The sequence below is a fragment of the Carassius gibelio genome, chromosome B22 (genome assembly GCF_023724105.1).
Source record: "Carassius gibelio isolate Cgi1373 ecotype wild population from Czech Republic chromosome B22, carGib1.2-hapl.c, whole genome shotgun sequence".
NCBI lineage: Eukaryota > Metazoa > Chordata > Actinopteri > Cypriniformes > Cyprinidae > Carassius > Carassius gibelio.
The window spans coordinates 31,926,853-31,954,082 of NC_068417.1; the positions used below are offsets into that span (position 1 = coordinate 31,926,853).

The window sequence follows — 27,230 nt, forward strand, 5'->3', positions numbered from 1 at the left end:
TTATCACGATATTGTTATCGTGGGCCCTTCTAAATACCGTAAAAAATTATACATTACAAATTATTCAGAATTTGGGATGCATTTTAAGAATACTTTTCCCATCAACAAGTCAAAATGCACAACACTGCTGTATGCTGCTTGAAAGACACGTGTGCACTCTGATAAAAAAACAAGCACGCTTAAGCACATGGGGAACGGGAGACATGCTTAATGAAAGCACATTCACTCTCTGACAGCAGATGGCGCTTAAGTACGGAAAATATTTTCTTTAAAAGCGTTATTTCATTTATGCTCACTCACAATGAAAACTGAATATTTGTGCACTGGTAAAATAAAGCAAACAAACCGAATGCGCATTGTCATCATTTTCTTTTCATGAACTTATGGATATAAGTTTATTTGACAAATAAAAAAAATTATGAAAAAAAATTATTTTTTTGTTAGGCCTATTACTAACATAGGCTATACATTTTCTTTACAGCATCCCATTTTGTCCCAGGGCTTGAGAACCTGTGCCCTAGTCAGGTCCATGCAGAAACTCGGCGTCACCGTTTAGTGACATCAGTGAATGCTCCGGGAAAACGTATGGTCAATGTTGGTCACAGCGCCTATTAATTGCTGTTTTGAATCCAGGAATTATTTATTTACAAATAGTAAGCTCTGATTATGGCAACTGTGGTTGTTATGGCCCATAATCATTTCAAGGCACGTCAATTCAAAGGACACAGGCCGAACATATAAAAAAGAATCACAACCCCTGATGTGAGTTCCAATACGTCTCTATTTAATTAATTTACATAATTAAAATCAAACATTCACAAATAATATTTATAAGAAAAAACAATCTAATGGATGATCAAGAAAGCAATCAGTTCACAGGTAGGGAAGCTAAGAAAACAGACCCCTAACTACACCTGTTATAGGAATAAAGTTTTTACCCGACTACCAAAATAAAAATAAAAACAGTTGAGTCTTCCGGACATCTGCTTCCCTCGCTCGGTTCTTACTAAATAAACAAACTTGAACTAATAAATAAATACATACACTACCTGCTACTGAGAAGTAAGAAATATACCAAATATCAAAGCACAAATTTATACGTTAAACCTTAGCTTGACATAAAACAAACAAAACCGCCTCCAAGAGGCGATGAGAGACGCTGGAGAATGGGAAGCGGAGCAACAGCGAAAGAGAGAGACACCATTGCCGTCTCTGAGTCTTTTATCCGGTATCCCCAATGACATCACATGATTCTTCCATAAGAATCCCCCACCCCAACGTCACCTATGAACTCAAAAATAAATATCACACAGGTACACATAACACCCTCACCCTTAAGTGAATAAATTGTAGAAACAATCTTTCTTACCCGTTTCCTTTTTGCTTTTACCCTCTCTTTTTAACAGAAAGGGGGAAAAAACAATTTATTCCTATTAGACACATGATAAAGCGTCAGCAATGACATTATCTTTACCACGAATGTATTGAATATCTAGTTCAAACATCTGTAAAAACAATGCATCAGATGTTGGTTATGGTTTTTCATTTGGGGCAGGAAGACTAATGGGTTATGATCTGTGTAAATAATCAACGGATACGAAACAGAACCCAGATAGCAGTGTTAATTTCGTTGACTAAATATTTTCGTCATTATTTTCGTCACGAATATATTTTTGCGGACGAAAATGAAACGAAAACTAAAAAAGAAGGCATTGATGGAGACTAAAACTATGACTAAATTGATTGACATTATCGTCAACGAATAAAGGACGAGACGAAAATAGACTGTGACGAAAATCAAATCAGCAGACGGGAGAGATGCGAGGAATGAACAAATGAACCAGCAAAACGGAATAGGCGAGACTGCATGAGAGAAGAGAACCAATCCGAGCCTGACTTATTGAGACGTGAAGCGAAGGTTTTCAGTTTTTAAATGAGCTCCCGGGAAGTCAGCATTCGAAGAGGTGATGTCTAAAAGAGCGACAAAATGTCCACAGCTCACTTCACGTTTGACGACGAACAAAACAAAACGAAGTGTAAAGCATGCAGAGCGCTCATTCGTGGCAACGCAACCAATTTGAAAAGACATTTACAGACGAGCCAACCCGACATTTTCTCAAATGTAATTTCACAACGATGTTCTTTTGTTTATTGAGCTAAGCAAAATTGGAAGACTGCAGTGCGTAGATGTTGTAGCATTAAATATTACGAACTGAAAAGTACTGTAAAATAGCCCCTTCTTCAAGTTAGATGAAAGCACAATACTAATACGTAATATTATGATACATACATTTGATTAATACTAATGTTTAGTATATTTTATAATGTTCTACTTGTTGACAATATCACAAATATTTCTATATTAGTCATGTGAAACGTGAATGTTCACATCCTATCATTATACATACTAATCTAGCAATATTGTAGTATTTAAAACATACAATATTGCTAGACAAATGAATACCTTATAAAATCTTGTTACTTTTTTTATCCACCCAACTTATTAAATATTTACTTTAAATGTATGCACTCCTTGTTCAGCTCAGCTGTAAGCTTTAAGGTCCTGGACCTTACTTTATTTTTCTTTTATTGATGGTCAATTGGCAGCTAGTTATTGTTTACATTATCATGACAGTGTTTGTTGCTGCATAAAAGCTTTTGAATCGAAATAAAGACACAGTTGTGTTGAAATAAAGTTGAATTTGTGTTTTATATATTTTGGTTAAGTTTGTTTCCTATACCAGCTGTAAAAAAAATGTCTAGTAAATCTGTTATTGATTTTAGTCTTATTTTAGTCGACTAAAATACCAAGCAATTTTAGTCGACTAAAATAAGACTAAAATTAAAACAAATCAGATGACTAAAACTTGACTAAAACTAAAAAGAATTATAGTCAAAAGACTAAGACTAAAACTAAATTAAAATTTTGTGTCAAAATTAACACTGCCAGATAGACATCAAAATGTTGGAGAGCAAGGTGGAGTAACGTTGCTGATGTTTATTACATTTTTGTGAAAAAAAAAACGGGATGCTCAACACCAGTCTGATCTCGTTGGAGTACAGCTCCAGCACCTGTGTCACTTGCGTCAACAGCAAGCAAGAACGGAGAAGAGGAATCAGGAGCAAAAAGAATGGGAGAATTGATCAGAAGTGCTTTAATCTTTTCAAAACTCATTTGACATGGTTCTGTCCATTTAAATGGTACTTTTGGACTGAGAAAGATCGGTTAAGGGAGAGGCGACAACGGAAAAATGTACACAAAAAATCCCGTTATACCCAACCATGCCCAAAAATCGACGCAACTCACGGTGCGTAGTGGGCACAGAAAAATAAGTAATAGCCTCCACCTTAGACTCGACAGGCCGATATTGACCGCCCCCCAACAATCTTTCCCAGATATGTCACCGTAGCTCGTCCGAACTCGGATTTCGCTAGATTGACTGTAAGATTAGCATCAGACAGATAGCTGAAAAGTACAATAAAGTTGTTTAACATGTTCTGACCAGGACACACTGTAAATAACCAAGTCATCCAGATATGCTTCAATGTTGTGCATACCGTCAATAACACAATTTACTAACCTTTGAAAAGTTGCCGGTGTGTATCATAGAACAAAAGCCATTACAGTGTAATGCAGGAAATGATCCTGTGTTACAAACGCAGAGATTTCTTTTGCGCAATCTGACAGAGGCACCTGTCAGTAACCTTTCAAAAGATTGATTTTAGTGACGACAGCAGCATTTCCAACACGATCCACACAATCCTTCATATGAGGCAGTGGGTAAATATCTGGTTTCGTGACAGAGTTAATGCGTTGAAAGTCGGTACAAAAACCCAACAAACAGGGTGAGCTCCAAGGGCTAAAACTTGGCTCAGCGATGTTATTTTCAAGCATGAAGGTAATTTATTTTTGCAACTGAGCTCGCTTCTCAGGATTCACCCTAAATGCATGCGGTTTTATAGGCATTGAATCGCCAACATCAATATCATGTTCTACCAGCAAAGTACGAGAAGGAACGTCAGAGAACAGATTACCATATGTCTGAATTACATTAATCACGTCAGAGCGTTCGATAACAGTCAAGTGAGAAAGAAACGAGTCAAGATTTTGAATTATCTCAGAATTTCTCAACCTTCCCGCCACCAACTCTGTAGAAGGAAAATCAACATCGTCCTCCAGAGTGTTTCTGGACAGCGGCACTGTCAGAGGTATCAGAGAACAATAGACAGGGCAAAAGTTCAGCACTGGACACCATCAGCAGGTAGATCAGCATTGGACAGCGCCTGCTCTTTAATAACCAGAGAATCTGTAGGTGAGACGATTAACACAGCAGACTTCGCTCTAGACAAATCTGGCTGTCACTCAAAGTACGGTTTAAGCATGTTAATATGACAGACAAGTTTTTTTCTTTCTGTCGGAGGTCATTATCACATAATCAAGCTCAACAACAATCTCCTTTATCGTCTCCAAATTCAGAAAGAGATTGTTGTCACTGCACCACCCAGACAGGCGCCTCACCTCACTCCTGTACTTGTCCAGACTTAATGAAGAGGTTGGAGTTGTGTGTCTGTGTGTAGTTGTGGGTCAGCAGAGTGAAGAAGAGGAGCCTCAGCACACATCCTTGGGGGGCCCCAGTGTTCAGTGTGATGGTGCTGGATGTGTTGCTGCTGACCTGATACTGCCGGAGGACTTCCAGTAAGAAAGTCCAACAGCCAGTTGCACAGCAAAGTGTTGAAGCCCCAGCTGGACGAGTTTGTGAATGAGCTGTTGAGGAATGATTATGTTGAATGCTGAACTGAAGTCTATGAACAGCATTTTGACGTATGAGTCTTTTTTTGTCTAGATGTGAGAGTGCTGAGTGGAGGGCAATGGCGATGGCATACTCAGTTGAACGGTTGGACCGATATGCAAACTGGAAGGGGTCCAGGGAGGTGGGAAGGGCAGACTTGATATGTTGCATGACTAGCTGTTCAAATCAATTCATGAGAATAGGAGTTAAGTGCAACTGGATGGTAGTCATTGAAGAAGGATGGAGACAGCTTCAGTTACCCGCTCACATACTTTCGAACACAATTCCAGTTCTTTTCACCTGCATTGGCTTTCCTGCTCATTATAGTTTACATTACAAAATTTTACTTCTTGCATACAAAGCTCTTAATAATTTGTTACTTCTTTATCTTTCCGATGTTCTCCATTAGTATACTCCTTTGGCACAATACTCACGAAAGAACACGATTTAGAAACAAGCTATGTAAAGTCCTTTTATGCAAATTATTTCTTTATCAGGTCAGGTATAATATTAGGAACATTAAATCATCTTGGAGAGATTTTCATCATCTTGACTGTTGTAACCGAATGCGACACGCAGTTTGAATGCTGAATGGAGGATGAGTTTACGTTGACTTGACTTAAATATTAATCTGTACTATACATTAAACTGTGTAATGGTTTCAGAACACATGTAATAGTGCACAGAAACTTTATGGTGCTTTATAATGTTTTTGTGTGGCTTAATGATAACACACAATATATGTTGAATATCGGATTTGGATCAGTCTTTTCAGAACAATACCGTGATCCGGCAGAAAATGGCGGAATCGGAGCGATACCGATACTGAATATCTGGTCGTCACAACCCTAGACCTAACAAGGGAAGCATCGATACCGTATCAGAGACCAGGCAGATCATCAACTTTGTCACCGATCTCCCAGCGTCTGATGGTAATACCTGTATCCTTGTGGCCATACATAGATTCTCCAAGGCATGTAGACTGATTCCCCTGAAAGGCTTACCCACAGCCTTTGAAACTGCAGAACTTCTGTTTAATCATGTATTTTCGTAATTTTGGCATTCCAGAAGACATTGTTTCTGACGGGGCCTCAGTTCATTTTGAGGGTTTGGAAGTCCTTCCTTGCTCTCCTCAACGTCACAGTCAGTCTTACTTCCGGTTACCACCCTCAGCCAAACGGGCAAACGGAGCGTAAGATCCAGGACATCAGCCGCTTCCTTAGGTCCTTTTGTCACAGAAACCAAAATCTATGGAACAGTTACTTAGTCTGGGCCGAATATGCCCAAAATTCCCTCAGACAAACATCTACTAATTTAACTCCGTTTCAATGTATTCTTGGTTACCAACCTCCCCTGTTTCCATGGTTTGGAGAGCCCTCTAACGTTCTTGCAGTAAATGCCTGGTTTTGTGACCCGTGAATGGGTCTGGAACCAAGCACACCGCCACCTTCAGCAAGCTGTAAACCGCCATCAACGCTTCGCAGATGCTCATCGTAAGGAAACCCCTACCTACCAGCCTGGCCAAAGGGTATGGTTATCCACATGGGACATCCGGTTGTGACAGCCTTGTAGGAAATTAAGCCCGAAGTACATAGGACCATTCCCGATTGAACGACAGATTAACCCTGTCACCTACTGACTCCAACTTCCTGCTCAGTACCGGATCCACCCTACCTTTCACATCTCCTTGTTTGAAACCCCATCACTTACCTGTTTCTGTTCCCTCTGCAGACCCGGTCCCTAACGACGAACCCCCATTGCCGCCCATCGACGTTGAACCCATCTACACAGTTAAGGTGTAGACGCGGACTCTTGTGCTGGCGCGAACCCTGGATGTGGAGGTGTAGTGTCAGGGACCAGGCAGACCCGGTCCCAGCCAATCATCAATGCTCACACTCCCCCGAGTACTAAATTTCTGCACCTGATCTCCATCACCATGGCACTATAAGACACTCACCCACGACCTCACAATCTTGTCTCCAGCTCACCTCGTCTTCGAAGAATCACCAGCAGTAACGTATACTTACCTTTTGGAAGCTAACCTGTGTGTCTTTGTTCTCCTGTCTCCAGAACGCTCATGGCATTATCCGTGATCTGAATTCTCCTATGAACCTCGATATCTCCTGAGTGCCCATGTGATTCTCTGAGCATTGATCTTCCATTGCAAGAAGAAGAGACAAGTATTGATATTCATCAATTAAATGTGTGGCTTTGACGTCGTGACACTTATCGAACTAACCTGGCTTTCACAGAAACGAACTCCACAGAACCCGCACCAGAAATTACCCTCAACTTACCTCTCACGAACCCTTATCTCAATAAAGACTTTGTGTTGAATTCAACCACCTCTGTCTCCCGAGTACTATCCTGACATACCGCTTTTTCCAGTACTCGCCCGGTACTTTTATTTTTGGTAATTGCCGATACACAGTACTGATACCAATATTTTTATTCCATTTGTACATTTTTTTTTAAATATTGGGTACATAAACCAAAAGAGTATGTATAATGTTAGTTGATTATATTAATTTATCAAATAGATAGTCAAACAAAAATTTATTCAGACACCTTTAACATTTCTCACATTATCACAGTATATTCGCTGTAGTTTAGAAAATTATAATGGAATAGAACCAAGAACAAGAATAAAAATGTGTCAGATCAAATTAAGCTTGATCATGTTAGATAGCTTTGATAGAAAGGTATGTAAAGGATTACAATCAACCAAAAACTATTCAGACAGCTGTATGACAGTATTTACACAACTCTCAATACTTAGTTGGGGAACCCTTAGCCTTGGGCATGGTATCATCCAGGTTCCTGCAAACCTGATCTTCAAATAATCTTCAAATTGCTTCCCAGACTCGGTCTTACTAATTGGTACCAAATTTTTGTATCAGTTTTACTGGTAGTCCACTGTATGATGAATTTTTGGGTAGAATTTGTCACGGTTTACTTTATTTTGCTATCTTCACTTACATAAACTGTAGTGTCCTGCACCCACTAGCAAAAAAAAAAAAAAAATTCTTATAATAATAATAATTTTTAGCTTGACTTTATATCCTCCTCAATCTCATCTGCGCTGCTGCACGCTCAATCCACTAAGTGTGCTTTGCTTATCAGCTCGCGCGCATAAGCTATACAGATGTTAATACTGAATGTTTAACATATTCATTGCATACATATACTTCTTAGACATCCTTAATCTCTAGTATCTCCATTCTGCTGTTTGTTGTTCTGTTGTCTGCGTTTCTTTATCACATGCTGTGTGGTATCGGCATTTGATATCGGGACATTTTAACGAGTTTGTGTACAGGAGCTCTGTATCGGGCCCAATATTGGTGCATTCCTAGCTCTAACTACAGAAACACTACACTACCTAAGCTTTAAAAACATAATGATTTAAAAGCAATAAAGGAATGAACAATGTACATAATTCATGCAACGTTTCAGGGATACATAAATTTGATAAAAAATCATCAAAATTATTAGAATTTTATATAACAGTTGTCTATTTTCTGCCATTAAAACATGGCTCACTTTTCTGTCCTTTCAATTCAGATTCCTGTTTTTGAATAATTTTGGTTTATGTAAACTTTTTTTTTTCTTGCTTTTCAGACCTGATGGAAGCGAACGAGATGAGTGAAGTGGAGGAGAAACCTCATGTCAAACCTGAGAAATCTTTCACCTGCACTCAGTGTGGAACGAGTTTCAGATACAAAAACGCTCTTGAGATTCACATGAGAATCCACACGGGAGAAAAGCCACACACGTGTGATCAATGTGGAAAAAGTTTCCAATACAAACAAAGTCTTAAGATTCACATGAGAGTTCATACTGGAGAGAGACCATATGCATGTGATAAATGTGGAAAGAGCTTCCATTACAGTCGAAGTCTTGTGTTCCACATGAGTGTTCATACTGGAGAGAAGCAGTTCACTTGTGATCAGTGTGGAAAGAGTTTCATACATTCAACAAACTTTAAACGACACATGAAGATCCACACTGGAGAAAAGCCCTTCACGTGTGATCAATGCGGTAAAACATTTCTTAGAGCATCACAACTGAAGACACACCTGACAGTTCATATAAAGAAGCCACATTCATGTTCTTCATGTGGAAAGAGTTTTTCACAGCTGGAGGGTTTAAAATCTCATCAGAAATTACATGACGCTGTGAAAGATAATGTGTGCTTTACATGTGGGAAGACTTTTGCTTTAGTGAATCTATTAAAACGGCACCAGAGGATTCACACTGGAGAAAAACCTTACAAGTGTTCACACTGTGACAAGATATTTCGTTGGTCAGTAGATCTGAAAAGACATGAGACGTTCCACACTGGAGAGATGCCATACACATGTGATCAGTGCGGGAAGAGCTTCATGCGCAAACAAAGTTTTAGAATCCACATGAGGATCCACACGGGAGAGAAGCCGTACACATGTGATCAGTGTGGAAAGAGTTTCTCATTAAAGCAAAGTTTTGATGTTCACATTAGAGTCCACAGTGGAGAAAAGCCGTACGCATGTGATCAGTGTGGCAAAACATTTCTTGATTCGTCAACCCTGAAAAAACACCTGACAGTTCATTTGAAAGAGAAGCCTTATTCATGCTCTTTATGTGAAAAAAGTTTTACACGGCTGGATGGTTTAAAATCCCATCAGAAATTACATGACGGTGTGAGAGATTATGTGTGCTTTGCGTGTGGGAAGACTTTTGTTGCAGTGAATCTTTTAAAACGGCACCAGAGGATTCACACTGGAGAAAAACCTTACAAGTGTTCACACTGTGACAAGATATTTCGTTGGTCAGTAGATCTCAAAAGACATGAGCAGATCCACACTGGAGAGAAACCGCACACGTGTGATCAGTGCGGGAAGAGCTTCACACGCAAACAAAGTCTTAGAGCACACATGATGATCCACACGGGAGAGAAGCCGTACGCATGTGATCAGTGCGGGAAGAGCTTCACACGCAAACAAAGTTTTGATGCTCACATGAGAAAACACAATGGAGAAAATCGGTACGCATGTGATCAATGTGGTAAAACATTTCTTGTATCATCATCCCTGAAGAGACACCTGACAGTTCATACACAAGAGAAGCCGCTTTCACTTTCTTAATGTGGAAGTTGCAAAGTTTAAAATCACAAACACTGTTGTAAGAGCTCATATTCGCATTAAGTGTAGGAAGACTTTCTTTGCCAGTCAATTTAAAATGGTACCAAAGGATTCACACTGGAGAAAATTTTTCAAACGGTTCACACTGCACCAAGAGATTCTGAAGCTACACATGAAGATTCATACAATAAAGAAACCAGACTATGGTTATCTGTGCATATAGTTTCACAGTGTTGTCTTCTTAATTCACTCAGAACAATCACAGCTGAAATCGAAGTAAGCTCTTCATCTCTATGTGCTGAGCAATACAGTCTCTTCTGTGTAAGGTAGTTTCCTAACAACCACAATAAGTGACAGAACATTTTGTTGGTGGCTTGAAAGTATGTCATTATTATGAGACATGATGTCATTATTATGAGATATGATGTCATTATTATGAGATATGATGTTGGGGTTCCTCAATTGGCAGCCTTTGCCAATTTCAAGCAGTGCTATTAAGGTAATGTTGGTGAAAATTAAAATAAAGCATCATTGACAGTTTAGTCTAAAAGTATTAAAAAAAAGTGGAAACAAAATAAACTATACAAATGTGAATGGACTGAACAAATTAATTTTATTTGCCTGACCACCACAATTCAAAGCCACCATGTTATGCATGCAGACTAACATTTAACGCTATTTCAATACATTGCACAGCAATCTTTACTGCAATTATCTAGAACATTGTGAGAGCCGCAAACAGAAGGTAACACAATTGGTGGCAGCTTACGAGCAATCAGTTGCTGTTCTTCACAAAAACACATCCTTGCAGGTGAATGCATGTGGCTTGGAACCTGGCAAAAACCAAAAAGCCATTCACGGATGCAGCATTAATTAAAAACTGCAATTCACATGAAGGATGTTTTAAATCACGATGACAGAGCAAAAAAACTTTAATGGATGCGGAGCTATTAAAGAAGGTGCCATTATCCGATTGCATGGTAACAAGAAGAACAGAGGTATTGGTGGGTGATTGTCTGTCCAGTCTTTTATCGGACATGAAGAAAGCTGAAGTCATGTCACTTTCAACAGACTCGTCTTGCGACTGAACTGACATTGAACCATTGAAAAACTGGATGATTTTGTATCTTCACTCTGGAATAATTGGCAAATGACTTTAGTCCAATTACGCTCACATCAGTTCTTTGCATGTATGGAGCACAGTGTGTAAGGGAGATCCATTGACTCCCTACTGTTTAGATATTGGGCCAGTCGGAGCACTGTGGACACCTCCCTCATATAAATAAAGTTCAACATTATCTAAATAAGCCAAAATGTATGTATTAGAATACTCTTTATGGAGTAATACTCGCCTTTATGATTTAGGTGTTAGTTGTTGGATGATATCATGGATTAAGGAATTATCAAGAGATTGACCTCCGCCTGTTTGTATTAATAATGTCATGTGTGACTGCTTGGTTTTAAATACTGGGGTACCGCAGGGATGCGTCCTGTCTCCAATACTGTTTTATTCATACATCAATGAACTGCTTTGTGATGAAGATAACCCCTCCCTCATAAAGTATGCAAATGCAATAAATGAATTGCTCCTCATATTTTGATTATATCGACATGGACATTGTGCCTAGGGGCCATAAAAATACATTGTGCCCAGGTGCATCTGAATTCCTAATCCGGGCCTGGACGGAACTTTTTGAAAATTTCATATCACAATTATAGTGACCAAAGTTCACGATCACGATTATAAGTATTATCAAGGCAGATGAAAACATTAATGACAATGTTAAAAAAGAACTGAGAATCTCACTGAAAACCTTTTGAAAAGTTTTATATTTGAAAATTAACAAAAAAATTGCAACTATATGCACTTTTTTTAGAATCAGAAAGAGCTTTAAGATGTCAAGCGATAGAGACACAAAATAAAAATAAGTGATTAAAAATAAATGTGTAAAGGCAATACACGATAGAAAAAATACAATAGACAGTATAATGTATGTACAGATAAATAGGATTGGGTATTATTTGAATTGTATTGATTCCAATGTGATTAAATAATGATATCAAACATTTATCCTGTGTCTGTTTTTTGCAAACCATTTATTGGAGCTAAATACCATGAACAAAAGCCAACAGGCTACATAAAAACTGGACTCTTTAAGATGTGTTTGTGTGCAAAATAGAACTGCATGGTTGTGGATTGATGTTTTTTTCCCCTACCCCAATGGAAGCGGTGTGTTTCTCTCAAAATTCAAAAAAAAAAAAAAAAAAACCTGATTAGACAACTAAAATGATTTAAAGACAAATACATTTTAACAGCCCCATTTTGCCACCTAATGGTGTAATAATACATTCGATAAATCTTAATTTGAAGTGTCAAATTAGTTTCAAAATGTGATTTCCTCTATTTTAATCGCTAACATACACATCAGAGTTTATATCGGAACTATAAACTTTTATCCCAGTATTTAAGTGATTTGAATGTTTGTAACACAGAAATAATGATACTGTGTTGTTCAGATCTACAGTTTTGTCTCTGACATCCTTTGACAACTGTTTGGTCTCGCCCATGTCGGTGGGAGAGGTTGGAATGGGAGTTATAGATTTTGTGGACAATTACGGATGTAACACCAATGAGCGGATGGTATTCAACCATCTGTTCCATATTAATGAATCCTGACTCTCTAACACATTTTGCACTCAAAGACCAGAACGTGAGTTAAAGAAAAAAACAAGGACCTTTGTTTAACAACATCTTCCAACATAACTCACCACCCAGGCGCCGCCATGACGGCAACATCATGGCGTGGATGAGAATTATAACACCTTGGAGACTATCCAGAAGATACAAGAGCGAACTTCAAAGGAAAGACAAACACCCGCCCTTTTCACTCACGGCGCGATCACACAGAACAGACACACACGCATTCACTATCTATCACTATCCTCTAAATGCATTTTAATGTCTCCCTTTATGTGCTCAAATGTATGTATGTGGCATAGTGGAATATATGAATGTTACTGTGTGTTTAAACAAACTTTATATGCATGTAGTTAGGAACAACCCTGTATTTCTGTATACTTGATTTACAAAATCATAGTTTTTGGTGTCGTAAAAACATGACTGTAACGAATCTTGACAGCAAATTACAAAAAGATGCCTTGTTTCAGAGGAACGATCTTGCTAAGGAAAATTTTTTAATTTTGTCATCGCCATAAATTAGACCAGTGGGCGGCCTCAGTTTCTTACACTTCATTGGTTCATACGGAAAGATAGGTGTAAACCAACTTTTACATAAAAACAAAGGGAAACCTGTGTTCTTGGCATTCTGCCAGAGAAAGCAGCCGGACTTCAAGAAGTTTTCCGTTTGTTCTTCTTTACTTTTCGTTTTTTATTTTCTTTATTGTCTTCTGATATTTGACTTCGTTCAATTGTCTTCACGAGCCGAACGAACTTAAGTCTAATCATCTTTTGGCAAACTTTACATTCGCGTTAACCATCGAGCTCGCGCATCATCTGCTTTGGAAAGAACCACGCTGAAGCCGCACGGACCGGACAATTTGAACTCAGCTACACACAAGAGCCAGATCAAAGCAAGTACTTTCTAATATCGCAACTAAATTTGCTGTTTAAGGTTGTCTAGGCTATTCCATGTTTGTGAAATTATTCAATGACTTGGGGTCTCTTGCAAAGTTAACTGTTTGAAAATTGTCACGCTGAGATGGTCACTTTCACTTTCTCTCCCCCTCTCTCTCTCTCATTTCTCTCCCTCTCTATCTCATTACTATTCTTGTTCGTTTATCTTGTTTAAATTGTACTTTCGTTTTGCTATAAACTCATATTTACTCCGTGTGAATTGTAGTTATGTAGCTACTCTTTAGTCTGTTTTTATTAAATACCATAATTTGCTTGAATTGAAATGTTTTATTGCTCATTGAGATCGAAGTCCATGAATCGTGTGATCTAAGCTACGAGCTTTGTTTTATATGAATTAATTTCAGTAATCTAAGTATTACAGACACAGAAAATATTGTTTTTTTTCTGATCAGAAGATTAATATTTCTTGGAGTTTGTAAGAAGGGTATTTTTATTGAATTTTGATAAGGAAGTCTAGCTTCCAGTTCGCTGGACGAACAGATTGTCTAGATTAACTTAAATTAATTCCAGTAAAGGTTACCTTTAAATGATTAAATATTCCCTCTTTGGGTAATTTAATATTTGTAAGCAATAAGCACGTTATATTCATAGACTCATGAATATTCACTTCATTTGAGTTAATTATTCCCCAGAAAGTGATTGTTGCTACATGGAGTACCCCGATTTTGTTTTTCTTCAGCACCAATTAAAAATCACTTCAACAATGTATGGTTCATAAAATAGGACATTTATGCACAGACATTATTATATATTACACACAAACTGACCACCAAACGCAACCGTAAAGGTTGCTCCAATCTATTTGGCTGTTTCCAAGAATGAACAAGACAGAATCTCACAAGATTTTAATCTTGTGATCAAAAAAAGTAAAGAGCAGATTTAATATTTGGTTACAGAGGGATTTAGCTCTTAAAGGTCATTCTTTGCTGGCCAAAGCAGAAGGTATCTCTAGGCTTACCTATGTTGCTTCCTCAATTCATTCAGATAGAAAAATAAATAAGACAAATGATCAAATATTGTGGATATTTTTTGTGGAAAAAATGTGTGCATTATATTAGAAAATATGTGATAGTTAACACATATAAAAAATGGCGCTCTTGAAAAATGACAAATAAAAATCTTGAATCTTGACGCCTCTGTACCTTACTAATGAGGTCTGTCTTTGATTATGGGTGTATAGCATATATGTCATCAGCAGAGTCTAACATCAAAGCATTGGATGTCATGCAAGCTCAGGCTCTAAGGATATGTAGTGGATCTTTTAAAACATCCCTGGTATCTTCTGCAAGTGGAAATGGGTGAGATGCCTTTGAGGATCAGGAGGGTATACAACTGATGTTAGCATACTGGATTAATGCCAAGGGACAAGTTGATAGCCACCCAGCTAAAGCTATCTTAAAAGATTGCTGGGAACATAGAAAATCCAATTACAAAAGTTTTGGGTGGATTGGCGATGCGAAAGCTGAGAATATAGGGTTACATAAAGTACTGTTCAACGGTTTCAGTCCCTCCTATTCCACCATGGTTTTTCCCTATAACAGATGTAGATTTAGGCATTCATAAGGAAATCAAAAGTAAGTCAAAGGAAGTAGCAGTGAGAGATATTGTTAAATATTATCTGGATATGCATTTTTCTGACTAAACATTCATATTTACAGATGGTTCTAAGGATCCAAAGACAGGACACGCTGGGTCAGCAGTATATATTCCAAAGAATGGGGTAATATGTCAGGAAAGAATAACAGATAATTTATCAGTATACACAACAGAGCTGGTTGCAATTTTGTTGGCCTTGGAATGGGTAGGGGGAAATGAGTTAAATAACTCCGTGATAACTAAGTTATTATATTTTATAGTTATTCAGCTTTAGAAAACATAAAAACTGGGAAATCTATAAGAAATTATATAATTCATAAAATGTGTCTGGTTTTGCATAAGTTAAACGCAAAGGATTTAAAAATCAGGTTTCTTTGGGTACCTTTGGGTTCTTTGATAAACTTGCAAAATAAACACTGAAACACAATAGTATATTACAAGTTCCATACAGCAAATCTGAAGCTAAAACATTCATTAAAGCATATTCAAGATCAAAATGGCAGGAGTATTGGGTGGATCAAGATAAAGGGAGGCGTTTCTATAATATATACAACCAGAAATGGATATAGGAAGGACAGAGTGTAGGAGTAGAAGAGAAGAAAGTATAATTACACGGTTAAGAATAGGACACACTGGGCTCAATTCTTCATTGAAGATAATAGGGAAACATCCAACAGGGAAATGCCAATATTGTAGTCATTTAGAAACTGTAGAACATATTTTATTTCAGTGCAGCCAAGAAAGAAACCAGCTTTTTCAGTCTCTCAGAAGTGTCCATCAGAATAATTTTACAATGCAATGTTTGTTAGGGAAAGCATCCAGAAACATTTATAAATTTGTTGTTAAGTTTCTTAGAGACACAGACTTAGCCAGAAGTATATAGTTTCCTGTTTCCATAGAGAAATTCGCTGTACCGTATAAATCTGTCTCTCTCTCTCTCTGTTTTTTAAACGACGTGAAAGGGGCATTTCAAGATACGCAATGGAGTAGACCAAACTAAACAGGGAGGGAGGGAGGGAGGGCAAAACACTCACCCAAACAAATGCTTCATTAAATTGGTGGTATTGCTGGCTTTGGTTGCAATACTCTTATCGCATATGTTGCACTTTGCTGACTCGGCATCCACTTTTATAAAGTGTAGCTACATTTTAGACCTCTTTGGCATTGTAAAACGGAAACGTTTTGAGAAAAAAACAACTACACTTGTGTTGTGTGACTGCGAGTATCTTCAGAAATCTTCCCCGTCACGTCACGTGGTGATGGACAGCAAATCACAGCAAATTTAGGTCCTTACATGCACATATGCTACAAGCTCACACAGACACAGCCGCTTTGGCAAAAAAACGCTTGGCTTTTGGAACCAAAATTTGGCACCGAAAGATAAATACTTTTTTGATACTCATAGTATCTAAGTTTTTCATTCGATACCATAAAGGCATTGAAGTTCGGTCTCCTGTCCTATGAGGGAAACAAGGGATCACTTTAAATCACATCCCATGAATGTTACACTTAAACTAGAGTAACAAAAAGATTAATAACAAGGGATCAATTTAAAGTACAGCACTCAGATGTTAAACATACACGTATACTACATATAACAAGGACAGGTATGTTTGCACAGAAGTATAGTTACAAATATGTAAATTCTGCTTAATTGCGTGGTACACTGTTGGTTTTAATCTAAAGCTTTATCGCTTATTTCTCACTCTACTTTCTTAGTTTTTTTTTACTATTTTCTATATGTCTGTCGATATTTTAATAAGGAAGCATAATAATTTTAGAATTAGCAGTAAAAGAATTAGCATGTGAATTAGCATCAGTTGCTTTTTGATAGACGTACAAATTATTAAATGTACCAATATGGGTCAAAGACCAATTTTTTTGGCGATAATTTTTTTATTTATTAATAATAAATGTTTAATTTTCTGAGCATAAAATAAATAAATAAAATGTCAAGTGTAACAATAATTTCTTTGTCCCAAGATCCTGTGTCATATTTAGAAGAATATTCAATTTAATCATATTAAAAGACTCTATTCAAGGACCACAGTGCACCCCTAAAACACTCATTCATTGTCATTGTAAGTCTTTCTACTTTGCTACTATCCTTCAAACCACTAGGTTTGACCCATTCGACAGCAAGAAGTTTGGAAAACTTTCAAACAGAATCCAATTTAGTCTGATCTCTTATTCTTAGATATATATTTTAACAAGTACAGCTCAGAATAAGTATGTGGTTTTATTTTGACAAATTAATCTGTTTCAATGAATGCCATTGGAACATTATTTCACTCATGTTTGGATATTTGATTTTCACTAAAGTTATTTGAAAAAGCAGACTTTTTACTTGTATTTAATATACTTTCTATGTACATAAGTCCGTTTTGTAAATGTAATTTAATTCTGACAGTCATTATTACCTTTTTAAAGTTTTTACCCTTTTAAATCAAACATAGTATAGTAACTTTATTATAATAATTTATAATATAATAATAATTTATTCTGATTTTGACAGATCAGCTTCTCCAACCAAACTGCAATAGTCAATGAAGCCCCGCCTCCTGTAATTCACAGTCAGTGAAGCTCCGCCCACAGCTACTCCCTAATAAATGCTGGACTTTCCCCATCAGCTTACTAGTGCAGATGAGCATCAAATCATCAGGAAGAAGTGAAATCTGCAAAGAGTTTAGGAGGACCGAGAGAACGTGTGATCCAGAACCCTGCAGAATGAAACGCACTGAAGAACAGAGAGGTTGGTGTTTGTTACACAAGAATGTTAAATGTTTTCTAAGCTTTTGAGTTCAAAGGTTTTGAACCGTTCTTAAAATAAGTAAAAGGGACATTATATCAGATTAAAACATTCTAAAGTTCGGTTTACAATGCGACATTTTTGCATGTGAATGTGGATTTATTTATTTTTTTTTTTAATTGGACGAATATTCGAAATTCAAGTTTTTTTGACAGCCCTAGTGCACATACTGTAAAATAAAGTGCAAATGATAATTGTCATCATTGTTCAAACTTTTAACAGTTTTCAATACAGAAAAATGGAATTTATGGCTAAAATGTTCTAAAAATAATAATTGGAAAATCAATGTACCTCATACATGCAAGGTTTCAGGGTCATATAATTGATTTTTAGATAAGGTGGCCTTAACTACGGATTGCTTACATTTAAATTAATAATTTGATACAATGCACTTATTGTTGTACATATGTTTTTAGGTTGTACTTATATTTTTAAAATACCTGCATGTAATTACAACTGTAAATAATATATCTAATTACATTTATAATTACAGTGCTGACCCATCTCCAACACCTTAACCCACACTTAAACCTATCTTTTCTATTTTATTGACAGAAAATGAAAAGCCTCTGAGTCGCTCGGAAACTAAAAATATTTTTTTAAATAAAAGAAGAGCTGAGAAATCATGCACCTGCACTCAGTGTGGGAAGAGTTTCTCATGCAAAAGCCATCTTAATGTTCACATGAGAGTTCACACAGGAGAAAAACCATTCAAGTGTGATCACTGTGGGAATCGATTCACACAAAAAGAAAGCCTTAACTTACACACGAGGATCCACATGGGAGAAAAGCCGTTCAAATGTGACCATTGTGAAAAAAGATTCTTAAACAAGCAATATCTTAAGTATCACAAAAGAGTTCACACTGGAGAGAGGCCATTCATTTGTGATCAGTGTGGGAAGGGCTTCATGCAATCATCACACCTTAAAGGACACATGAAGATCCACACTGGACAGAAACCGTATGTGTGTGATCACTGTGAAAAAACATTCTCTGGGAAACCAAATCTTGATGCTCACATGAGAATCCACACTGGAAAGAGGCCGTTCGCATGTGATCAATGCTTTAAAACATTTATTGATTCATCAGCCCTGAAGAAACACCTGACAGTTCATATGAAGGAGAAGCCACATCCATGTTCTTTATGTGAAAAGAGTTTTTCACGGCTGGATAGTTTAAAATTACATCAGAAAACACATACTGGTGTAGGAGCTCATATATACTGTGACTGTGGAAAGACTTTTAATTCAGAATCCCATTTAAAACGGCACCAGATCATTCACACTGGAGAAAAACCACACAAGTGTTCACACTGCGACAAGAGATTCAGTCTGTCAGAAAAACTGAAAAGACATGAGAGGATTCACACTGGAGAGAAACCACACGCGTGTGTTCAGTGTGGGAAGAGTTTCACATACAAAGAAAGTCTTAAATCCCACATGAGTGTCCACACGGGAGAGAAGCCACACAAATGTGATCTATGTGGAAAGAGTTTCACTCACTCATCGACCCTTAAAGTACACATGAGGATCCACAACGGAGAAAAGCCGTACGCATGTGATCAATGCGGCAAAACATTTCCTGAGACATCATCCCTGAAGAGACACCTGACAGTTCATATGAAGGAGAAGCCTCATTCATGTTCTTCATGTGGAAAGAGCTTTTCCCTGCTGCAAAATTTAAAATCACATCAGAAATTACATAACGCTGTGAAGGATTATATGTGCTTTGAGTGTGGGAAGACTTTTATTATGGAAAACCGTTTAAAACGGCACCAGAGGATTCACACTGGAGAGAAACCTTACAAGTGTTCACACTGTGACAAGAGATTCAGTTTGTCAGCACATCTGAAATCACACGAGCAGATCCACAATAGAGAGAAGCCACACACATGTGATTAGTGTGGAAGGGGTTTCGCTATGAAAAATCACCTGAAGCTGCACATGAAGACCCATGCAGTAAAGAAACCAGACCACCGTGATCCATGCAGGAAGAGTTGATGTGTTTGTTTTAAGTGCTGGAAGTCATATACTACAAATGCTCAACTGAAAGCACCAAAACATCACTGTTCAAAAAAACATTTTAAGTGTTCTTACTGCAACAAGAAATTAAATGTGGCAGAAACCCTGAAAGCACATGAAAGGATTCACACTGAAGAGAAACCACATCAGAGACTCGTCAGTGAAAACACAGATCTGCCCAATTCATTTTGTCTTTTGCTTGACTTTTCTATATGCTTTAAGTAAAGTTTGATGAAACAAATTTTAAACAATACTCTCACAGTTGCAGCATGAGGAATCAAATCTTATCAAGCATGTAACCTTTTAGATTTTAGTGATCGAATAAAGAGTATAATAGTTTGTAATTAGACTTTCATGTGTGTTCTGTCAATGGAATATTGTCTTTGTGCAGAAGATTCTCTCCAGCTGTGTGCAACATCTTTTTTACAATCTCTGAATTATAAAACACTGCATTCTGTCAGCAATGTAACATGTCAGAACCGTATAGAGACCTCAGCTTATAACTATACTCTAATTATTATTTTGACTATTATAATGCATTAAATTACTCTGTTACTAAAAAGTAATCAAATTACAGTAACGTGTTACGAAGTAATGCGTTACTGCCCAACACTGTGCATCTCTTCACTCATCATATCTGGTCTTTGGGTCAACAACTGGACTTTGTATGCTTTCATTTTCTCAGAGCTTTTAAATGCATAATTAATTATTTTTGCCCCCAAATGAGACTGATCTTGTCTAGGACAGACTTTGTATGAAATGTCTGTGCACTCATTCAGCCCATAATGCTCCACAATAACCAGAATACAGCTGATGTGTTCTAAAGGGCTAGAAAAAAAGCACACCAAGCAACTGCACACCATTACTCACACATGTCCAGTGCTTGAACTATCACTTCATTTTAAACAAGCTGCTGGTGTGCAATAATCTGTGATACTGTGGAATTCAAGAACTTAACACAACAAGCATTGAATCACCCATAGACTTACATTAAATAGAGAAGTTTTATTATAATGAGAGGCTCTAAAAAGTGGCAGAACCTCCATTGGCCTGTCTAGCATAGCCACCCATTAAACAAATAAAAGTCCTGAAAATTGAAAAATTAACACTGTATTATACAGACACTTAATATTTAATTAAATGGATAGTTAATTCCATTCGAAAGATTATACATTCAATAAATCATTTGCACTGGGTTTGTAAAATCTTTACCTCTGTTTATTAGATATGCTGCATCGACTGTTTTAAAAAAAACTTCTGAAGACATTGTTAATGGAGATGATGATTTTGCAATTGTACTGTATTGATTAATGCTTAATTAGCTATAAACAGATATACTGTAACCTAAGTAGTAATAATGCTTTTGCTTAAGTACAAAGATGTAACCCTGTGATGAATGCTATATGGAAAATGTATTGTGTAACTTCACTAACATTAAGAAAACTGCTTACTTGCATGAAATGTATGTAGTGACTGATTTAGAGTAGAAACATTTATGTATTAGAAATAGTTTTCATGATAAATGGACAATATAGTAGTTAAGGTGTATTTCACAGACGGTTAAGAAGAAAAAGAAGAGGAAAAGGGCTAAAGCAATGCGAAGTAAACAACTGAAAGCCTCGGCAGAGGAGTTGATGACATCAGAAGAGCCAGCGTTCGACGTCCGTGTATAAAAGACTGAGAGAGAGACTCGACGGATGGATACTGAACAAACACAGTATCCCTCGATGCCTGATACCAGCTGATTATACCTTGATTTTGTAACTTTACTATTGTACGTTGATATAACTTTTGTTAAATTTAATAAAACTTGTATTTTTTTTATTGACAAGTTATGGTCTGCAAGAGTAGTAATTTAAGAGCCGTAAGCAAGAACTGACCACAGGGAAGTCTACTGAGCAAGTTGTAAGTATTTTGAAATGCTTATAGTTTTGTCCAGGGTCGGCTTTCCTTACCTACCTGAGAATAATAAAGAAACAGGTTAAAGATGTATAGATAAAGGAGACACCATAAAACATGGTGCCCAACGTGCTTTAATTGTCTAATTACTGGCCAGAATAGAGTAAGCATAGTTAGGCTTACGGTTAAATAGCTGAGGTACTATATAAATTACTACATAAAAGACGACTAAGCAGTGAGAAAGCCCAGAAAGGGCGGAAATAGACGAAACACTGAAAAGACTGCTTAGACAGTTTAATCGAAAGAATTGAAGGAGGCGTTGTAATACTAAATGGAAATAAACTAATGATAAGTGGCTCTGGAACAGCTTGGGTAATTTTCAATGGCCGTCCACTGTGTAAATGTGTAGCGCATACAGTAATGACTGATTACAGAGACGAGTTCTGTAGTGCAGAACACTCCTGGTTAGAGGCCAGAACAATAACAACAGCAGTAATAAAAGAAACACTAAGCAGACGAGAGAATCAAATACATATGACTTTAATGGGTACAGGACAATTTAAACACCCAGTTAATTCAATATTAGAAGGCATACTATCGGGAATTACAGATATGTCAAATGAAGGTCAATTGACCATAAATTTATTAATGACTAACATAAATCAGGATGAACTGGAAAAAATTCTTGAGAAAAGGGAGGACAACAACCAGCCAGGATCCCCTCAGATGTCGGGAATGGTCCTGCAGGGGACAGAAAAAAAGAACAGCGAAAAGCAGAGTCTGAAGACGAATCCAAGGTGTTGGAGTTATATATGACTCAGACAGGTAAGATTCTTCACTATATTTTGAAGATAGTGAAATTAGCGAAACAGAAAATATTAACAAATAATCTAGACTGCGGAATAACAGAGGAGAGCAAATGGAATTAAAAAGAGCGACAAACCAAATAGAGAATGATTGGCCAGAAGTTCAGGTAAAAGGGATTTTATTCAAAAATCCTACCAGTGAGAAATGAGGACATTGGGACCAGAAGATTGTTAATGATTGAAGTTTGACTTAGGGACAGATGAAATCAGCAAGCCATTCCCCATCTGTCCAGAGAGTCGCTCGGACAGAAGGATGGTCTAACGGGAAAACAAACATTATTTCAAGAAGGATACGCATATAATAGAAAAATAGTTAAAGAACTGGAAAAAGTAGTTCATTCACTAAAATCAGAAATTAAAAATCTGGAAAAAGAAAAGAAATACTAAAATGTACAGAAGTAATAGGACTGGAAGACAGAATTAAGTAGGGTTGTGATGGTCAGGTCACAAAGTAAAGAAAAACAGTCAGGATTTGGCCAGCAACTCCTGGATTTACAACTTCTTACAGACAATTGAAGTTGTAACTTCACAAGAAACAGAAGAAAACTAGAATAGTGTACATGCAAAATTGCTGGAATTACAATTAACAGAAGCAGTTAGAAAACAGGTAGGAAATAAGAAGTCGCACGAAGACCAGAGTGCATATGCAGAACACAGAATGAAAGCGGCTGAGAATGTGCAGCTGAGCCGAGACGCCGCTACGAGGTTAGTGCAGACCTGTACAGGTCAACCCATATCCTCAGAGGGTTTGGATAAGATGAGGAATTTGACAGATATAGACGATAAAATTAAAGAATGGACAAAAACCCTCATTAATGCCCAGAAAAGAGCAGATAACTTTATTAGGAATTTGGCTTTCTATAGAACAGCAGATCCCTAATGCTGACAAAGTTCCGTTGATGAGGCATGTAGGCGTAATTTAGTTACCCTGCTGAATAATGCGACTAGAGAAAAATAGAAGAAATACTGAGTATGATCTTGGTACAAAACATGTTAAAACCATGAGGAAATTTACACCGCAAAATAAACAAGCTCAAGGGCTACAGTTTAAAAATCATTTTAATAACAATAAATTCCGAAGGCCAAAAAGATTGAAAAAAAAAAAAAATTATATATATACACAGTATTGTTCAAAATAATAGCAGTACAATGTGACTAACCAGAATAATCAAGGTTTTTAGTATATTTTTTATTGCTACGTGGCAAACAAGTTACCAGTAGGTTCAGTAGATTGTCAGAAAACAAACAAGACCCAGCATTCATGATATGCACGCTCTTAAGTTTGTGCAATTGGGCAATTAGTTGAAAGGGGTGTGTTCAAAAAAATAGCAGTGTCTACCTTTGACTGTACAAACTCAAAACTATTTTGTACAAACTTTTTTTTCTGGGATTTAGCAATCCTGTGAATCACTAAACTAATATTTAGTTGTATGACCACAGTTTTTTAAAACTGCTTGACATCTGTGTGGCATGGAGTCAACCAACTTGTGGCACCTCTCAGCTGTTATTCCACTCCATGATTCTTTAACAACATTCCACAATTCATTCACATTTCTTGGTTTTGCTTCAGAAACAGCATTTTTGATATCACCCCACAAGTTCTCAATTGGATTAAGGTCTGGAGATTGGGCTGGCCACTCCATAACATTAATTTTGTTGGTTTGGAACCAAGACTTTGCCCGTTTACTAGTGTGTTTTGGGTCATTGTCTTGTTGAAACAACCATTTCAAGGGCATGTCCTCTTCAGCATAGGGCAACATGACCTCTTCAAGTATTTTAACATATGCAAACTGATCCATGATCCCTGGTATGCGATAAATAGGCCCAACACCATAGTAGGAGAAACATGCCCATATCATGATGCTTGCACCTCCATGCTTCACTGTCTTCACTGTGTACTGTGGCTTGAATTCAGAGTTTGGGGGTCGTCTCACAAACTGCCTGTGGCCCTTGGACCCAAAAAGAACAATTTTACTCTCATCAGTCCACAAAATGTTCCTCCATTTCTCTTTAGGCCAGTTGATGTGTTCTTTGGCAAATTGTAACCTCTTCTGCATATGCCTTTTTTTTAACAGAGGGACTTTGCGGGGGATTCTTGAAAATAGATTAGCTTCACACAGACGTCTTCTAACTGTCACAGTACTTACAGGTAACTCCAGACTGTCTTTGATCATCCTGGAGGTGATCATTGGCTGAGCCTTTGCCATTCTGGTTATTCTTCTATCCATTTTGATGGTTGTCTTCCGTTTTCTTGCACGTCTCTCTGGTTTTGCTCTCCATTTTAAGGCATTGGAGATCATTTTAGCTGAACAGCCTATCATTTTTTGCACCTCTTTATAGGTTTTCCCCTCTCTAATCAACTTTTTAATCAAAGTACGCTGTTCTTCTGAACAATGTCTTGAACGACCCATTTTCCTCAGCTTTCAAATGCATGTTCAACAAGTGTTGGCTTCATCCTTAAATAGGGGCCACCTGATTCACACCTGTTTCTTCACAAAATTGATGACCTCAGTGATTGAATGCCACACTGCTATTTTTTTGAACACACCCCTTTCAACTAATTGCCCAATTGCACAGCCTTAAGAGCGTGCATATCATGAATGCTGGGTCTCATTTGTTTTCTGAGAATCTACTGAAACTACTGGTAACTTGTTTGCCACGTAGCAATAAAAAAATATACGAAAAACCTTGATTATTCTGGTTAGTCACATTGTACTGCTATTATTTTGAACAATACTGTATATATATATATATATATATATATATATATATATATATATATATATATATATATATATATATATGTTCATAAATAAATATGAAGCAGGATATTAAGGTGAAATAAGGAAGGTTAACCGGTTCACTGGAAATAGGCAGACGTCTCAGACAGAAAAAAAAGGAAACCTGGATGCACAGGGAGGGAGAAAACTTCCACAGAAGTGAAAAATGGGAAAATATGACCCAGCAGAATGAACTAAAATAATTGAAGACCTTAAGAACAAAAATCAAAATGGAAAAAAAAGATTAGGAGGACTAAGATAAATCAAAAGATGGAAAAACGCTCTAAATTGAACGACGAGGAAACATGCAAAACTAAGAAGAAGGAGCAATTCAACTCTGATACAGAATGAAGGGTAGCTGGCCAGTTGAAACAGAGACTGTGTGACCCAAAAGTTAAAGAAGAAAATGAAAATCTATATATTAATATTCATGGAACAAAGAATTTGATTGACACATTGTAAATAGTACAATACAGGTACAAACATATGACAGAAAAGTTTAAACGGAAAAAACAGGCGAACCATATGGAATTACTATGATTGAAAGTTCAGAAAATGTATTAGCAGCAAAAGATCTGAAAAAGGTTTTAAGATTAAAGCCGGTTAATTATGAGCAAGAATTAAGAAGAATCTGAAATGAAATTAAAGGTTCACAATGGGCTAAGGACCAGTTAATGTCAGAGCTAAGTAAAACTTCATATGTACGGAGCAAAAATGACTTCGGCAAAGTATGATAGGTTTCATATTTCTTCATGTTAATTAATAAAAATGGAATGGCAGAACTAACTTTAACCATAAAAGAGCTTGAAGAACAGGGTGATATAAAACAAGTTAAAGGGGCTATTACTAACTAACCGATCTAGTTAGCGGTGAAACTGGACGGGACATATAGATTTCTTACAAACTTTGAGGCTTTGAATCGTTTAGCAAGACCGGATAAACTTTATAATTAACACGCGAGATACAGTTGAAAAATTTTTTTAAAAAATGAGACGGACGATTCTATTCGAAAATTGATTTGGCCAAGGGATTCTACTTGATTCCTCTAGCCGAAGAAAGTCAGGAAAAGACTGCTTTTACTGTAAACAATAAACATTATGTTTACCGACGTTTGTTGATGGGTTATTAAAACTCGCTTATAACTTTTCAATTGGTAAGGTGTGAAATTCTGAAAGATTTAGATGTTGAACTTTATAAAGACAACATATTAATCGTGTCAAATGGAGAACACGTAAACCTTGGAACAGAATTGTTGAAACGACTTGCGGAGGCAGGTTTGAAAATAAATATAAAAAAGACACAATTAATGACTGACATGGTTGAATGGGAAAGTATACTTCTAGATCCAGATCTGAAAATCAGACAAAAAGAACTTAAAAAATGTCAGAAAAATTAATTAGAGCTTTATAAAAATAGAGTTGTTTTCAGAGATGGTTCAAAAACGGCCGCAGACGAGGAAGCTCACTGGGCTTTCATTCTGAAACAGAGCAACAAGGTCATAGCTTCAAAAGAGGGAGTAGTGCAAGGCACAGGACAGTACGCAGAGCTCATGGCAGTGTTCAAGAAAGGAAAATTTAATGTTTTATGTTAATCTTGCAGAGATCAAACGTCAAAAGACCTGCCAGAAGACTCTTGCCGAGTAGGAGACCACGTCTGGATCAGGTTAGACAATAAACATAAAAATAAACAGTTTA

At 37.0% G+C, this 27,230-nt stretch overlaps 2 protein-coding genes across 3 annotated transcripts in view; both read left to right on the forward strand.

Moving 5' to 3' along the window:
* The window catches only part of LOC127988240 (zinc finger protein 62 homolog), a 33,475-nt gene extending 21,494 nt beyond the window's left edge, over window positions 1–11,981 (forward strand). For both annotated transcript variants that reach the window (XM_052590878.1, XM_052590877.1), the window contains exon 5: window positions 8,409–11,981. In XM_052590878.1, coding sequence (XP_052446838.1) covers window positions 8,409–9,913 — 1,505 coding nt within the window. In that variant the 3' untranslated portion in view covers window positions 9,914–11,981. The remainder of the gene's footprint in view (window positions 1–8,408) is intronic.
* Window positions 11,982–17,682: 5,701 nt separating this feature from the next.
* Window positions 17,683–23,491, forward strand: LOC127988250 (gastrula zinc finger protein XlCGF57.1-like). Its single transcript, XM_052590895.1, has 2 exons — window positions 17,683–17,913; window positions 18,526–23,491. The coding sequence occupies exons 1-2, from the start codon at window positions 17,805–17,807 to the stop codon at window positions 19,869–19,871; spliced, it is 1,455 nt and encodes a 484-aa protein (XP_052446855.1). The 5' UTR covers window positions 17,683–17,804; the 3' UTR covers window positions 19,872–23,491.
* The last annotated feature ends 3,739 nt before the right edge of the window (window positions 23,492–27,230 follow it).

What these genes read in the sequence shown, in the direction of transcription:
- LOC127988250 (XM_052590895.1), top strand. Translation starts at nt 17,805, where the DNA reads ATGAGCATCAAATCATCAGGAAGAAGTGAAATCTGCAAAGAGTTTAGG. An exon ending in ACGCACTGAAGAACAGAGAG is followed by an intron (nt 17,914 to 18,525) that starts GTTGGTGTTTGT and finishes TTTTATTGACAG; the next exon opens with AAAATGAAAAGCCTCTGAGT.